The sequence below is a fragment of the Neoarthrinium moseri genome (genome assembly GCF_022829205.1).
Source record: "Neoarthrinium moseri strain CBS 164.80 chromosome Unknown scaffold38_Wmoseri_CBS_16480, whole genome shotgun sequence".
Lineage (NCBI taxonomy): Eukaryota > Fungi > Ascomycota > Sordariomycetes > Amphisphaeriales > Apiosporaceae > Neoarthrinium > Neoarthrinium moseri.
The window spans coordinates 140587-156702 of NW_026055152.1; the positions used below are offsets into that span (position 1 = coordinate 140587).

The window sequence follows — 16116 nt, forward strand, 5'->3', positions numbered from 1 at the left end:
AGTAGCCCTTTGCCAGAAGCTGTGAAGCGGAATGTGCATCGTCGCACTGTCGCAAATGTGATTTCATCACAATATCGAGCACACACCGCCGTCATGACTGGATTCGGGCCGCTTTGGCCGGAAAGTAGTCATAATGTAGAACCGCTCGCGTCAGAAGTAGGGGAAGTTGTGAAAGCAGCCGCGGCATGGGCAAATGAGATGCAGCACAGAGTAAGTTATGAGCACATCCAGGTTCTAAAAGAATTCAAAATTACCGGAACCACGATGCAGGACTAAGTGAACATTATAGCTCACTGGAATCCACTATAATACAAGCCAATTCTTCTTCTGGACCATGTTCGCCAGCATCGCGACGCTAGGGCTTATAATGCTGCGAACACTCAACAGTCTTTTCTACCAGCTCCAAGAACTGAACGCCCACCAGGCGACATACAAGGATATGTGGGTGGAGGAGCGTCAAGGCTGGCATCAGCAAATCGTGAAGGACGAGGAAGCACGGGACGGTCTGATCTACCAGCTCCAAGAACTGAACCATCATCAGGCGAGATACAGAGAGATGTGGGTGGACGAGCGTAAACAGATGTGGGAGCAGATAGGCAAGGATGAGTCCACGAGGGAGCACATGTTCTCACAATTCATGGACCATGTTGCTCCCCAGGGTATTGATGGCCAGGGGGGCAAAGGGAAGGCGGCCGGCGACTCACTCTACCATTCAGCTGCATTCAGAGATCTAGTAAAGGGACTTGCAGGGAAGGCTAACATGGCAACGCGGTCAGGAATGCCCGCTTTTTCATCGAACCTGAATGACGATCCCGGCTTCCCCCCATTCGAAGAGGAAACCGAGTAAGAATGGAAGTAGTTGTCCATTCTCGAAATCAGAACACTTGTATCTTCTTGAGAAATTGTAACATCAGATACGCCTATGGAACATGATTATCTATTAATGGTAAGCCGGCATGTAACAACCCGCATTTCAGACGCGACCCAGATGCTCCCAAGGTCGTGCCAAGCGAAGGTATCATCCCGCAATCGCGCCCCTAAATTAGCACATCGGCTGGAAGACAGACCTCTGAGTCCAGGTAAACAGGGATGGCTTACCACAAACACGCGTTTCCAAGACTGACTGTCGACAACATTCTGTGACTATGAGGCGACCCTGTCCAATCGCCAACCATAAACGTCGCTTAGTGCCGAGAATGTCTGTGATTGATAGGGATCTCATGGTGCTTGCCGCGTAATTCTATATCACAGAGTTCCCGAACGGGCCTCCTAGATGGATGGTTCCTGATCTCGAACTGTCCGTAAGAGGAAGTCGGAAAGCAGGGGTGGAGACTTGGTAGTTTCGGGCCCTCACTTCGGCCCCCCACATCAGGCTGGACGGATAGGCATGCATGCGCAGTCGCTAACAACGTTTGTTTCTGCGATTTCACACTAATTCGTTGTTATTATGGGGACATTACCTATGCAACCTTGGATTCTGGTATGGGAATTTTCTGCCTCTCTGAATATTCCGTACAATGTCTGCGCTCGTGATGGCCGAGCTCTCAATATTGACGACGACGGGATGGGATGGAAGAGCTCGCCAATGTCACCCGGAAACCCCACTGATAGCCCAGAAGTTCCGAGTCATATCTTACTGTGCATCTCTTGTTCCCTTTCTCCGTCACATGCCAAGGGACTCCTATAGCATGTAGGTGCCGGGAGTTAGTACGAAACAGGAATGTATCCTTCGAGAAGTAGTACTGTTTTCTGGTTCATTGCGTACCACTCCCGAGAAACTTTATCTATAGGGCTGCTAGTAATCAATATGGTATCCATAGTATGGCCTCGACTCTCTTGGAAAACGATGCTGCGGCAAGAAGGTCGAGCGACCTCACAGTATATGAGCCAACGGACGTCTCGAGAAAATGAGGACCGATGACTAGCAGCTCGTTTCCCTCAGTCTACTAAAACATTATGAAGGCAACAACAAGTCTTCACGCTCTTGCAGCGCTCTCAGGAGTGGCCGATGGCCTCGCTACAAGGAACTCGTCGGCTCCTGTCGGTGCGACTGGCCTCCCTTTGTTGGCGGACGGATACGGTAAGATCATAAGATTTCATGACATTTATACAGGTCGTCGGGCAAGCTAACCCGTGGCAAGTCGACCTTGGTGTTGCCTCTGCGGCATTTGAGAAGGCCAAGACATTCGTTGATGGTTTGACGAATGAACAGAAGATCAAGATCATTACCGGCTCGAGTTTTACGGGCAGTTCTTCGTGGACTCCGCTTTCTTCAAAGGATGGCGTTGCGGGCATCAATATGCAGTTCTTCGTGTCGGGTTTTACGATGATCAACGCTGCAACGATGACATGGAACCCCGACTTGGTTGAGGCTCAGTTTCGGGCTACCGGCGATGAGTTCTATCAGATGGGCTACAATCTGATCATGGGACCAGTCGCCAGCCCTCTGGGACGCGATCCATATGGTGGGAGGCTGCCTGAAGGATTCTCACCGGACCCATACCTGTCCGGCATCCTTATGGGCAAGGCCGCTGCAGGCATGAGCTCAGCTGGCATTGTCACAGCCGGTCGCCACTATCTTCTCAATGAGCAAGAGACCAATCGCATGAGCGGAGGATACTCTGCCAATGCTGATGACAAGACGACCCAAGAGGTTTACCTATGGCCGTTCGCAGATGCAGTCAAGGGAGGATTAATGGCAGTTATGTGTGGGATGAACCGTGTTAACGGCAGCCTTTCATGCGAAAATGACAAAATTCTCAACGGTTACCTCAAATCCGACTTGGGTTTCCCGGGGTTTGTTTTGCCTGACGTCAACTCGCAAGCCACCGCGTTTGGGTCTGCCAACGCCGGCCTGGATTACGGATCTAGCAGGTACTGGAGCGAGGAGGTCATGCTCGAGGGCATTGAGACCGGAAACTTCACACAGGCGAGGCTTGATGACATGGCGACCCGCAACGTTCTTCCCTATTATTTCGCCGGTCTCGATGACGGTCAGCAGCCAGAGAAAATCAGCAACACTGATTATCGTAACGTCCGTGGGAACCATTCGACATTGATTCGAAAGGTGGCTAGTGAAGCCATCATTCTGCTTAAGAACGATAATACTAACGGCCGAGGTTTGCCGCTGAACAAGCCTCGTACGATGGCCCTCTTTGGGGCACATGCTGGACCTTGTACCGCGGGCCCAAACCAGCAGTTTAGTGTCGGCGGTACTCCTGCAGACACATATCCAGGCCACCTAGCAACTGGAGGCGGTTCAGGGCAAGCTTCCTTCCCCTATCTGATCACTCCATTTCAGCCTTTGACGACACGCGCCGCTGAGGATGGCGGCATGATCTGGTGGGTGTTGAACAATACCTATACGGCTCCACCAGCGGCAGGATTTCCCGGCGGCGGAGGCGGAGGGTTTCCAGGAGGTAATGGTTCGTTCCCAGGCGGTGGTGGGGGAGGGTTCCCGGGAGGCAATGGTTCATTTCCAGGTTTTCCGGGAGGTAACGGGTCGTTCCCAGGAGGAGGCTTTCCCGGTGGTGGCGGCGGCGGCGGTGGATTTGGATTCGGAGGCACTGGTATGGAACCATCGATCCCGAACTACGCTGAGAACTCGGAAGCTTGTATCGTCTTCATCAACTCCATGTCCGGTGAGGGTTCTGATCGCACCGAATTGGCAAACGAGGAGCAAGACGACATGGTCAATACGGTAGCGGAGAAATGTAGCAACACTATTGTCGTCGGCAACTTTGCAGGTCCGCGCATTCTCGACGCGTGGATCGAGAACCCGAACATCACAGCCGTCCTCTACTCTGGCCTCTTGGGACAGGAGAGCGGCAATGCCATTTCAGATGTGCTGCATGGAGACGTCAACCCCAGCGGCAAGCTTACCCACACCATCGCGAAGCTGGCTTCTGACTACCCAACGCCTACCTGCATGACCTCTGAGTGCAACTACGATGAGGGTGTGTTCATCGACTATCGGTGGTTCGATGCCCAGAACACGACAATCCGCTACCCCTTTGGCCATGGCTTGAGCTACACTTCGTTCACGTACGGCGACGTAAGTGTCAGCGTCACGAACCAGACCGCACTCGGCTCCAGATACCCCACCGGCGGGCTCACACTTGGAGGCAAGGCTGACTTGTTCGACGAGGTCATTGCCGTAAGCACGACAGTCCAAAACTCAGGGGAAGTCACGGGCGCAGAGGTCGCTCAGCTGTATATCAGCTTCCCGGAGGAGGCTGAACAGCCGATCCGTATCCTGCGTGGATTCGTTAAAATCGAGATTGCAGCTGGCGAGAGCGCCGATGTGACTTTCAGCGTGAGGAGGCGAGACATTAGCTTCTGGGATACGGCAGCACAGAAATGGGCCATTGCTGAGGGCGAATACACGCTTGCGGTGGGCTCATCGTCGCAGGACATCAGGGGGTCCGCTACTCTGACCGTTTAGGCTACCTTCTTTGCCCTTGCTCGTTTCGTCAGATTTGTGTGGTCTAGCCTAGATATATGCTTACACACGTAGAGTGCAACTCAATCCAATCCCGTTCAATATTCTGCGATGAACATATCAGGCCGTGGGCCGTCCAGGCGTGGGTCGCGTGGCGCTCGTGACGGACCAGCGCCGACGAGACACGGCGCGAGACGCTAGTCTCGGGCAAGGCAAGGCAACGGTTGCGGAGTCTGCGGGCCGGACGGAGCCGAAAACGGACGCGACGGGACTTCTCGCTTTTCTTCTTGATATTTGCCCGCACTGGTGCTGGCAACTGTGCTAATGACCAGGGACTTGCGCATTCATCATCCCATCGTGAGGGTTAGAACGCAGCCAAATGAATGGCCCAGTCGAGAAAAAGGGCCGGCTCCACAGACGCGCCCATGTCGTGCTTCTTTCAGGCGAGTCTCTATTACTTTGTGCAGCAACGCTAGGCCGCATCAATGCCTTCCTCAGCCGCTAGAGACCAAGAACCCCAGCTGGCCGCAGATTTGCTCTACACAAAGCAATTGCTTGTTTGTGGCAGCCTAGAGATCGACAGGGCCTATTGGGTTAGTCTGCGGCGCAAATAGAGTTGCTTGGCCATCACAGCCTGGGGGCCCGGCTGGCTGGTGGCCCACCCTCAGCCCACGCAACCACGCTGAACTCGTGGCCGACGCCAGACGCGGGTCCTGTAAGAGGCCCCTGCGCGACAACAAGCGTCCGTGCCTCCTGTCTGCCATCATCTCGCCGGGTCCTCAAACAAGCCCGTTGGTCGTTGGCGGTTGGCGATTATCACGATGGGCGCTGTGGGATAACTACGTCGATCGCAACTTGAGGCCTGGGACCGTCGTCGCTGAGTTCTGGCCTCGTACGTCATGGCTGTCCAAGGAGGATGCAATCGCTCCGCTGCCACTCCTCTTCTCGAGTCGTCAAGTTGCCAGGACGCATCTCTTGGCGGTCGTGCATTTCCGAGCTAGCATCTGCACCTAGAGTTGGTAGTCATGCTGAGGAAGACGCGGTTCCTGCATGACTGGGGTCATTGGGCCCCTGACGATTACATTTTTGGCATATCGTCAACGCCACCAATTTCTCTGCCCCCGCCTTTCCTCTATCGCACTGGTGTGCTTGCCTCTGATGAGCTGAACTGACAGGTCGAGTTTGTGCAGCCAAGGCCATCGCGCGCTAAGATGCTATCATCACTTTTATACCACTAGCACAGAGCTGGTAACTTACCTGTTCCCGCATGGTTGGTTGCTGTTCAAATAGAGCTGAGTCCCAACCGACGACCCAAGGCGTGGTCCAAGGTAGGGATCCCTCTCTTTGTTTCCTCTCCCACCCTGCCCAAGTCGCCTCACTTGCTCAGTAGGGACCTCTTCGTCCCTAGCCATTCGTTTCAATATGCGTTTTCAGTCATTCGTTTCGTTGTCGTGCTTTGCCACGGCAACACTCGCTCATTACGTTCCGAGGAACGACCAGAGTACACTATCTGTCTCCTCGACCAGGGCCAAGTGTGGTTCTAAGCCAACGTCGACCTCCAGTTCGGCTGGCCAGCAAGAAACAAGCAGCTCCAGCTCAGCATCCTATGGCGCCAGTGTCTCCACTGGCTCGACTTCGTCGGATACTGCCACCGAGTCATCGGCTCCTGTGAGCTCTTATAGCTCTACCGAGTCTGTCAGCTATACGGCCAGTGCTACCACGTCCGTTTCTTCCGACGTCTCCAGTAGTGGCTCCGCATCATCCTTGAGCTCGGCCAGCAGTCTATACTCGGACTCCTCCAGCTCAGTCAGTCTTACATCCAGCACTTCCGGTTCCTCTAGTTCCTCCAGCGCCTCCAGTACTGGGACCTCCAGCTCAGTCAGTCTTACATCCAGCACTTCCGGTTCCTCTAGTTCCTCCAGCGTCTCCAGTACTGGGACCTCCAGCTCAGCCTCGATCACCAGCTCGGCCTCTGTTTCGAGCTCAAGCTCGTCAAGCTTTACCAGCTCTAGCACAAGCAGCTCGGCCTCCTCGGCAGCCTCGGCATGTGCTTACTGGTTGGAGGACATCAAGTCTCAGGTATGCAACTCACAACGTTCCAATTCTCTTCCCTCATTCCCCATGTTGTCTCAAGAGGTATACTTTTTTCAAAAGAACTGGTCAATTGACAATTGTGGCAAAGGGTATCGCATCGTTCAATGATGACTCGGCCAGCTACAAAGTCTTCCGCAACGTCAAAGATTACGGAGCAAAGGGAGATGGTGTGACCGATGATACAGCGGCCATCAACAGAGCCATCAGTGAGGGCAACCGGTGCGCACCAGGGACTTGCGCGTCCTCCACCACCACGCCTGCTCTTATCTACTTCCCCAATGGCACCTACATAGTTTCCAAGCCCATCGTCGGCTACTACTATACACAGATTGTGGGCAACCCCAATTGCCTGCCTGTCATTAAGGCTGCATCCACCTTCACCGATGCCTGGGTTTTTGATGGAAACCAGTACGGCGCAGGCGGCCTTGGCTGGGGAGCCACGAACGTATTCTGGCGGCAGATCCGCAACTTTGTCATTGATATGACTGCGATACCTGCATCTAGGTCGGTCCGGGGTATTCACTGGGCAGTCTCACAGGCAACCTCCCTCCAGAATATCGTTTTTGAAATGTCGACTGCGGCTGATAACCAGCACGAGGGTCTTTTTATCGAGGAGGGGTCTGGTGGTTTTGTGACCGACCTTGTCTTCAACGGTGGTCTATACGGCTTGAATGTTGGTTCCCAGCAATACACGATGCGAAACCTGACTTTCAACAATGCTGCAACTGCCATTCACCAGCTCTGGGACTGGGGCTGGACCTACACTGGCATTAGCATCAACAACTGTCAGATTGGATTGGACTTGAGTGCACTTAAACCAGACGGTAGCCAAAACGTCGGCAGCGTTGTGCTTATCGACAGCGAGATCAGCAACACCCCCGTAGGCATCTTGACGGCACGTAGCGAGGATTCTACCCCGGTATCAGGCGGAAGTCTGATCCTGGAGAATTTGTCACTGAACGCTGTCGATGTCACAGTCCAAGGTCCCAATGAGAACGTGATCCTCGGTGGCTCGTCCGGCTTATCTAAAATTGATGCCTGGGGCCAGGGTCAGTCGTACACTGCTGCGACTGGACGTACTACATTCCAAGGCACGTTCACCGGCAACAACAGACCTGCGAGCTTGACATCAGGCAGTGATTACTACAGCCGCTCCAAGCCACAGTACGAACATGTTCCAGCTTCTCAATTCGTCAGCATTCGCGATGCTGGTGCCAAGGGTGACGGCCAGTCGGATGATTCAGACGCTATCAATGCCGCGTTGGCGACCGCTGCCATTTCTGGAAAGGTCGTCTTCTTCGATGCGGGTTACTACAAGGTGACCAAGACCATCTTCGTTCCAGCTGGGTCCAAGATCACAGGAGAGGCATACCCTGTGATTTTGTCCAGCGGCAGCTTCTTCGAGAATATCAATGACCCGAAGCCGGTTGTCAAAATTGGATACTCGGGCGATGTGGGCACAGTGGAATGGTCCGACATGATCGTCAGTACGCAGGGGGCTCAAGCCGGCGCCGTTCTGATTGAGTGGAATCTCGCTTCAGCTGGCTCGCCCTCAGGGATGTGGGATGTCCACACGCGCGTTGGTGGTTTCAAGGGATCCAACCTTCAGGTCGCTGAATGCCGCAAGACGCCCGACACGGTCATCACTGAGGACAACATTGCCGAGAACTGCATTGCTGCATATATGAGCATGCATGTCACCAAACTGGCATCGGGTCTGTACATGGAGAACTGCTGGCTCTGGGTTGCTGACCACGACGTTGACGACCAATCGTTGACCCAGATCACTGTGTATGCCGGACGAGGTTTACTCGTTGAGAGCACAGTTGGTCGTATATGGTTGATCGGTACCGGCGTCGAGCACCATGTTCTGTATGAATACCAACTCGTCAACACAAGGGATATTGTCATGGGACAGATTCAGACCGAGACCGCCTACTACCAGCCGAACCCGAGCGCGGTGATGCCGTTCCAGGCCAACGCTGACCTCAATGACCCCGTGCTCACAGATGGGGAAGATGGATGGGGCCTGCGTGTTGTCAGAAGCTCCGATGTGTTCGTCTACGGCGGAGGGTAAGTTTTCCACAGCCTTGGAGGACTCGGGAATGTCTGCTGACCTCGAAACCAACCAGATTATACTCTTTCTTCAACAACTATGACGTCTCCTGCTCGCAGCAAGATGTTGCTGACAAGTGCCAGTCGCGCATCGCAAGCTTTGAGGACAGCAACGTCTCGGTGTACAACCTCAACACCGTCGGAGCGACTGTCATGGCCACGATCGATGGCGAGGATGTCGCCAACTGGGCAGACTACAAGAACAACTTCGTCTCTACCGTAGCACTTCTCCGAACCTAGACGAACATGCTGGCCACCGACTCGTGCCTCGCCACATTGAAGGGGATGGGAGTAATAATTCGTAATGATAATCAAGCGGGTTTGCCTTCACGCGTACATAGTCACTGCCACTTGAATACTTGGCTAGCTTGGAAATGAATGCAACTTCCTGTCCTTCTAGAAAGCATCCCGATCTGTGCGCCAGGAAAGCTACTGCTGTTGGTATTCCAAATGCTTGACAGTCTAATGGACTAGAGCATCCAGCCCTAACATGTGCGGCGGCGACAGAACTCACGTTGGCCGCTGCTCTAATTTCCATCGAAGCGTCTCTCGCGATGCAGGTCCTCTTAGAGCCAGTCTGCGGTGGCAGTGCGATGCAACATCGTGCAACCCGTTTCGCATCAATGATCGGCGGCAAGTGAACCGAAATGCCAAGATCCTTCCCGTCGGCCAATCGCAGCAAATATGATCCTCCGAGGGTAGTGTGATCTACTCATACCAGCCCTGGAGATTCTCTTGGAGCCGAATAAGTGAGCGACGAGATCTGCGTAAGGAAGTCGGGAATATGTCATTCGGCGCGGGAGAGCTGGAACTAATCGCCCCGAGGGAGGGTCCATTGGTGCCACGGCCAAGGGGCAACCTGCTAGCGCCCACTCTTTCGTTTCAGTGCCCCAGACTCCGACGAAGGGGTCACTACGCATCGCGAACAGAGCCCCAACTGCCAGTGAACCGTGTTCGGTTCTGCCTGAAACAGTTTCCAGCACAATTGCCAAGACCATATGCTATGATCTACGACCGCCGTGGGGGCTGGACCTTTTGTGGCTCCCTCTCCGTTCTTGAATGCGATTCGCTGTGCACGTCTTTCTTGGCTATAGCTTGGCAGTTTTGCAAGTCGTCTCGAACCGCCCTACAGACATGACAAAAAGAAACTCGAGCTCAAGCTGCCACCCAAAACAACAGTGACTATAGCTTCAAACCAGAGGAATCATCGGACGATGGAGTCATCCAAATTCACCTGCCAACTTGCATATAAGGGCCGACGCTTCGCCGACAATGAGACGCTTTTATTCCCATCATCAACAGCATCAGCATCCGCATCTCAACAGTCCTCCCGACTTCAGAGTCTCTTTTTGTTTTATTTCTCTTCTATTTCTTTAGGACAGCCCCGGTGGCAGTAAACAACAATATCCTTCTTTTTATCTCCATCTATACTCGACCTTGTTCATCTAATCCACATTCAAGATGCGTTACTCCCTGATCTTTGCTGCGACCGGCCTCGTTGCCTCGGTCTCCGGGCACGGACTTGTCACCAAGGTGGTTGGCGCCAACGGTGTTGAGATGCCTGGTCTATCTGGTAGGTTCTCAGTTTGGAAGTATTTTGGCCTTCAACTAGCAGTCGTTAACTTTCATACCTTCAAGTGGCTGATGGCACTCCTCGGGACTGTTCCAGCAACGGCTGCGGCTCTCAGGCCGACACTGCCATCATCCGAGACAGAGAGATCTCCAGCGGCCAATGCGGACCTTTGGGCCGGACCCAAGGCAATGGACCTATCGATGCTTCTGTTATGATCAACAGCTTCATGGGTGCTGGAGCCGCCCCTACCAACAACGGCACTGGTGTTGGTGTTGAAGACGACATTCCCGCAAATGTCGGTGCATCCAACAAGGCCAGCAAGGCCAGCAAGGCCAGCAAGAACAACAAGGTACGCAGTGCCAAGTTGCGCAACCGACAGCTCCTCGCTGGCCTCCTCGGAGGTGGCGCCGGCGGCAGCAATGCCAAGGGCGTTAAGTCAAGCACTCCCCAGGAGACCATGGTTGCCGCCACCGCCGGCACGGGTGCGTCCGGAGGTCTGCCTACCGCGGCCGATGATGGCACCGTCGAGCTCCAGTTCCGCCAGATCAACCAAGACGGCGCCGGTCCTCTTGAGGCCATGGTTGATGGCACTTCGGGCGGCACTGAGATGTCCGCTTTCCAGGAGGCCGAAGTCACACAAGACGTTCCCGGCTTCATCGCCGGCCTGTCGACGGCCACCAACACGGATTTTGCCGTCAAGGTGGCGATGCCTCAGGGTATGACATGCGATGCCACCGTCGGCAACGCTCAGAACGTATGCGTTGTCCGTGTCCGTAACAACACCCCGGCCGGCCCCTTCGGTGGCTCTGCTGCTTTCACCCAGACCGCTGCTGCCCGCAAGCGAGCCATCACTTACCGCTTGAAGAAGCGTGCTGAGGAGGCTGCTGCTGCGGCTGCCCGCAAGTAAGCGAAGATCTATTCTTCGCTTCGAGCCAGAAGCACAACACAAGCATGATGGTGGATTGTTGGTATAGAATGGACATGGGCGCTTGGATTTTCATTTTCAACGGGTAACTTCATCTTTAGAACCGGATTCTGGTGATCCGATGGGACATGGGTTTATGCATTGATGGTTGATGATCATCTTGAGAGCCAACCAGTGAGCAATCTACCTTGTATATAATAGTCCTGTAGAAGCAACAAATTGGAGCTTTCAGTACATTCTTTTAAGTTGACATAGCCTCCTGCCGCCATCTTACGATCAGGCCTTGTCGAGAATCCCTCCCGCGATCCCTGCCGTACAACACTATTCGTTGATTATGTCGCAAACAACGTGGTTGTCGGTGTCACTTTCTCAAATTTATTTTGCCCACACTTCACATATGTTTCTACGAAATGAGGGTGGTGGCCATGTGCTTTCTGAGACCATCCCGCTAATTCCGTCGATCTATTGCAAGTCGGGCCAGAACCACCAGGCCGCTGAGCAGCCTCCATTTCAAAATGCAGTTCTGCCTTAATTAGAACCTCGGCTTCCGAAGAAGTCGGTATTGTTACGCTTGGCGGTTCCAAAAACTCAACTTTCGTAACAATTGCGGTTCTGGCGCGAAGGTCCATTTCTCTTTAGGCTGGATCTGGGTGGCATTCAGACTTTCGATGAAAGAAACCCCCCGATCTCGGCGCATTTTGATGGATAGAGGTGCTTTCTTGTTGTGCTAATACAATGTCAGAGTGGATGCTAGGCGCCGTCTGCACGACTTTTACGTACCCATGTATGTATAAGGCGCGCCCTTCAACGGACCCCACAGCAATTGTCAGGCTGTTCTCAGGGTCTGTTTTGGCAAGAATAGCGGGTATGCTTGTAATTTGTTGTTCTAATTGGTTACTTCCTTCTAATAACTTCCAATTATTGGCCCGTCGTTCACCAAGCGGTTACCTGGACAAAGCCAGGCGTGCCAATTGCTAAGCCTTGTCTGGTAAGCACACGTCAAGAATTAGCACTCGATTTCCTTACTCTAGGGACATCATCCGGCCGGTGAAGGCAAAAGCCGAACGAGCTACTCCGTATGTCTGTGATTGATAACGGTGACCTTCCGCAATTGCCAACACAACAATCGCAGTACACTTAACGAAGGCCTCTCTACATGGACAATTCAAGCTTACACCATTTCATTATCTCTTAATTTCTCAACGATCAGCGTCCTCCTACGGTCAGAGATGTAGCCACACGCTTCCAAATTGATACAACCACGGCGCGGCAGGGCCTACAAGCTTTGGGAAACTATCATGGTGTTGTACTGCACCCCAATTCTGACGAGGTCTGGGTTGCCCACCCTTTCTCAGCGGCACCTACGACCTGCGTCGTGGCCTCGGGCGACCGCAAATGGTGGGGAAATTGCGTATGGTGCTCGCTCGGTGTGATGCAGCTCGCAGCTGGAACGTCGACGCTCAAGACAAGGATTGGCGCTATTGACGACGAGGTGTCAATCATGGTCGATAACGGGAAATTGATGGACACAAACTTTGTGATACACTTTCCAGTACCTATGCGGAATGTTTGGGACAACGTTATTTACACCTGCTCGGTTCAACTCCTCTTTCGCAATGAGGCTGGGGTGGACGAATGGTGTGCTGTTAGGGGGGTTCCGAAGGGAGATGTACGACCGATTCAACAAATATGGCACTTCGCTGCCGAATGGTACGGCCGACACGCCGATACGGACTGGACGAAGTGGTCTTTACGCGATGCCACGGAAATATTTGGACGTCATAACCTGACTGGACCGATTTGGGCGATTGGGGACGAGGCAGGTCGCTTTTGATCTCCAAAGCCCGCTGAAGATAAAACCTGCCGTTCCTCACGTGGAAACAAACCTACCATAATGCCTGGTCGTACCCACGCGGCCATGCCGACGTGTCGTCATGCACGGATGGGGCCCTGAACCACTAGGACGAGCAAAGAATGGATACATGTTGCACGATTTCTCCGGGCCAGAATATCAAGGTATACAGAAAAATGAGTTCCAATTTTTCCAAGTTCACGCCAGAGAGCTGCAGTATTGTACTGTACATGAACCTAATTGAGTTAGATAAGATATGATAGACTCATTAGTTTGTACTTAATTATATCTTCCAATCTCCTATTTATAGTCTATTGTAACATCCTTTGTTGCCTTGTGGCTTGCAGTTTGATGCGCTGACAGTCTGCTTTTCTATTTAAAGAAGATCCTCTCCGCATCTTTCCCCGTATACAATTGACTTCTATTAAATTAAATGTAATTTCCGACGACTTATCAACTTATTGTCACTAACATTTTGTCCGCTTGACAACTTACTGACCAAAACAATCAAAGACGGAACACTTCTTATTTGGTTTTAAGTAACCCGTTAAGTTGTCATCCATATCTTCAATACCGCTGCGGCCTGCTGGGCCAAATGCCGCAAATTGGGCACCCATCCGCTGCCTTAGGTAGGCTGTATCCAAATCTTGCATGTTCAACTGATTAGAACATATTTTCATAGTCGTAGTCCACGTGAAACAAGCAGTAGAGCTATTCGTATACATAATTGAAGAGATCGGCGTCATACTCTCCAGGCCCTTCAATCTTTAGGAGCAAGTATGTGGTGTACTTGACGTTGATCTCGTCTTCCGTGAAATAAGGGCGGCCCCCTTAAGCACACCGGCGATACTGCTACCTCGCTTCAGTCACCTCGTTGAGCTGATCCTCGCGCGGATGGAACACCATCCATGGCCCGTTGTGCGACGCACCAAACCTGTCGCGGATAGGATACTCGTTATGTCTACCTCGGTGTTTCCCTGAGCCATCAATCCTCATGCTTTCCATTCTAGCCCGATTGAAGGGTGCCTGCTTAAGGTCCAAATGCCACAGTATTCTGGCGACGATGAGTTGGGCTTCCTGGTAGGCCATTGCCCTCCCTAAGCATCCCCGGACACCGGTAGAAAACGGCACGAAGGCACTCCTTGTATTCTTCTTGTACTCCACGCACTCGGGAATCCACCGCTCTGGTTTGAAGACAAAGGGCTCAGGAAAATATTCCTCGTTGTGGTGAAGGGCGTACGTGTTGACTCCAATCTCCGTTCCCGGTGGGATGATGTGACCGTCTATTATCAACGGCTGACCGTCGGCTCGAGACTCTGCCTCCTGTTCTCGCCAAAGGGTCCCTGGAACTGGTGGAGATATCCTCAGGGTTTCGTCAAGGCATGCGCGAAGGTACTGGCAACGAGCCAGCCGTGGCCCACTTCGGATTTCCCTTTGATGATGGAAAGTCGACCTGATCTCTTGAGTAAGTTCTTGGTAACACTGTGAGTCTTCTGACAGGTAATGGAATAGGCTGCTCAAGCAGGTCGTTAGAGTGTCACTTCCTGGGAAAAGGAATGAGGTCATTAGCGTTTATCACGTCATAATTGATGCAGGTCCCAAGTAGTACAAACCTGCAGCAAAGAGGAAGATGGCCTCGGATTCTATTTCTGATATGGTGTTCTCGTCGTCCTCTGAAATGGTTGAACTTTCTGTCATATATAGAAGATTCTCCTTGGCATGAACATCTTGGGCAAGATGCTTCCTGATCATTCTTTGAATAATACGAGTATAGCTCCCTCCCCTTATGAGAGAACGAATACGTGGAAGGACTGTATGACGAAGACTACTCAGTGATGATAGCTGTAGCGAGATATTGAAACAGAGATTCGCTGTTGAGTTATCAGCCATGAACCGATATGTTTTCTCCGTCTGGAGGTTTAGGGGGTAAGAGAACATGAAATGGCCCATTATGTCGATCATGAGATGCTTGAACATCTCTGTTAAGTTGACGGAGCCGAGAGTGTCGTCATGATGCGACGAAAGCAAGCTTTGTATCAAGATGTCCACTTGATCGTTTAGGGTTCTTGCAAATGACTTGATTGCCCGATCATTCATTTTCAGGGCGGCCAGCCTACGCTTCTCTTGGTGCACTTGTCTGTCGACGGCATAGAATAAGCCATAGAGCCCCGGAGCTCTCTGTGACACAAGATAAGAGCCGGATTTGGTGACACGCGCATTTTGGTAGATATCTTGGTTTGTCAGCCAAAGGACTAAAAGGTCAAAAGTAGGGTCCATGGGTATGTACCGCGGAGCGCATTCACCGAATTGAATACAAGCTTGTTAGGGCCCTGCCTCACGACCGGGCCTGAGCCAATTAGCATGATCCAGGCTCTCAAGTGCCGCGACATGAGCATCAAGTGACTTGCCGTAGAGGAGATGATCCTCCAATGTTCTACGATGTAGAACGGTCTGTATAGCATAGAAGACACCGTATAGGCCGGAGACTCGGGCCATGAGCGGGCCTGGATACTGGTGCAATGGATGGAAGAGCAGTCTGTATGTACATAGCAGTGTAACCTATCGCTGGTCAATGGTCCCGTTCATGTTCATGGGGTGAAGAGAGTCTGTCTTACCAATGTGATGATTAGGTATGGACTGTACGTTGCAACCAACGCCACACACCTGATGAAGGCCATTTGAAAATGTGACCGGTAGTAATGACGGGTTTGCGATAGTCAGTTGCTTACTTAGGCAGCAAAGCCTTGGCATATCCTGAATCTAAAGAAAAGGAGTCGTTGACGAACAATGAGATGCATGACAGAGTTTCAGAGGGTGATGGGGCTGGCGTGTCCACCTGTAGAGACAGTGCGCCCCCAAATTGGATGATCCGTCATACGCGAGTTGGTCTGCGATAACATGATATGACGGTTTCTTACAAGGGCTCGCTTTGCATGCATGGAGCTCCACGACGAGGTTCCTACCAGTTACGGCAAAAGACCGCCATCCTTAGGTGTGGGAAGTCTGGCGAACATGTAAGGGCCGACCAAGGTATACATGTAAAACGCACGTTCCATCGGTACATTGGTTCTCATGTAGGCCCCACGTTGCATTGGATGGTCAATGTCGTGGCTTGG

At 52.4% G+C, this 16116-nt stretch overlaps 5 protein-coding genes across 5 annotated transcripts; 4 read left to right on the plus strand and 1 right to left on the minus strand.

Annotated features, from left to right (window-relative positions):
• Positions 1–93: 93 nt before the first annotated feature.
• On the plus strand, positions 94–847 carry JN550_008807 (uncharacterized protein; the record flags this gene model as incomplete). Its single annotated transcript, XM_049320809.1, has 2 exons — positions 94–210; positions 290–847. The coding sequence occupies 2 exons, from the start codon at positions 94–96 to the stop codon at positions 845–847; spliced, it is 675 nt and encodes a 224-aa protein (XP_049169193.1).
• A 1109-nt stretch (positions 848–1956) lies between these two features.
• On the plus strand, positions 1957–4444 carry JN550_008808 (uncharacterized protein; the record flags this gene model as incomplete). Its single annotated transcript, XM_049320810.1, has 2 exons — positions 1957–2080; positions 2142–4444. The coding sequence occupies 2 exons, from the start codon at positions 1957–1959 to the stop codon at positions 4442–4444; spliced, it is 2427 nt and encodes an 808-aa protein (XP_049169194.1).
• Positions 4445–5863: 1419 nt separating this feature from the next.
• Positions 5864–8890, plus strand: JN550_008809 (uncharacterized protein; the record flags this gene model as incomplete). The annotated part of the gene is made up of 3 exons (XM_049320811.1): positions 5864–6520; positions 6624–8608; positions 8668–8890. The coding sequence occupies 3 exons, from the start codon at positions 5864–5866 to the stop codon at positions 8888–8890; spliced, it is 2865 nt and encodes a 954-aa protein (XP_049169195.1).
• Positions 8891–10111: 1221 nt separating this feature from the next.
• On the plus strand, positions 10112–11130 carry JN550_008810 (uncharacterized protein; the record flags this gene model as incomplete). The annotated part of the gene is made up of 2 exons (XM_049320812.1): positions 10112–10223; positions 10289–11130. 2 exons carry the CDS (start codon positions 10112–10114, stop codon positions 11128–11130), a joined length of 954 nt encoding a protein of 317 aa, XP_049169196.1.
• Positions 11131–13852: 2722 nt separating this feature from the next.
• Positions 13853–14752, minus strand: JN550_008811 (uncharacterized protein; the record flags this gene model as incomplete). The annotated part of the gene is made up of 2 exons (XM_049320813.1): positions 13853–14544; positions 14614–14752. The coding sequence occupies 2 exons, from the start codon at positions 14750–14752 to the stop codon at positions 13853–13855; spliced, it is 831 nt and encodes a 276-aa protein (XP_049169197.1).
• Between the last annotated feature and the right edge of the window lie 1364 nt (positions 14753–16116).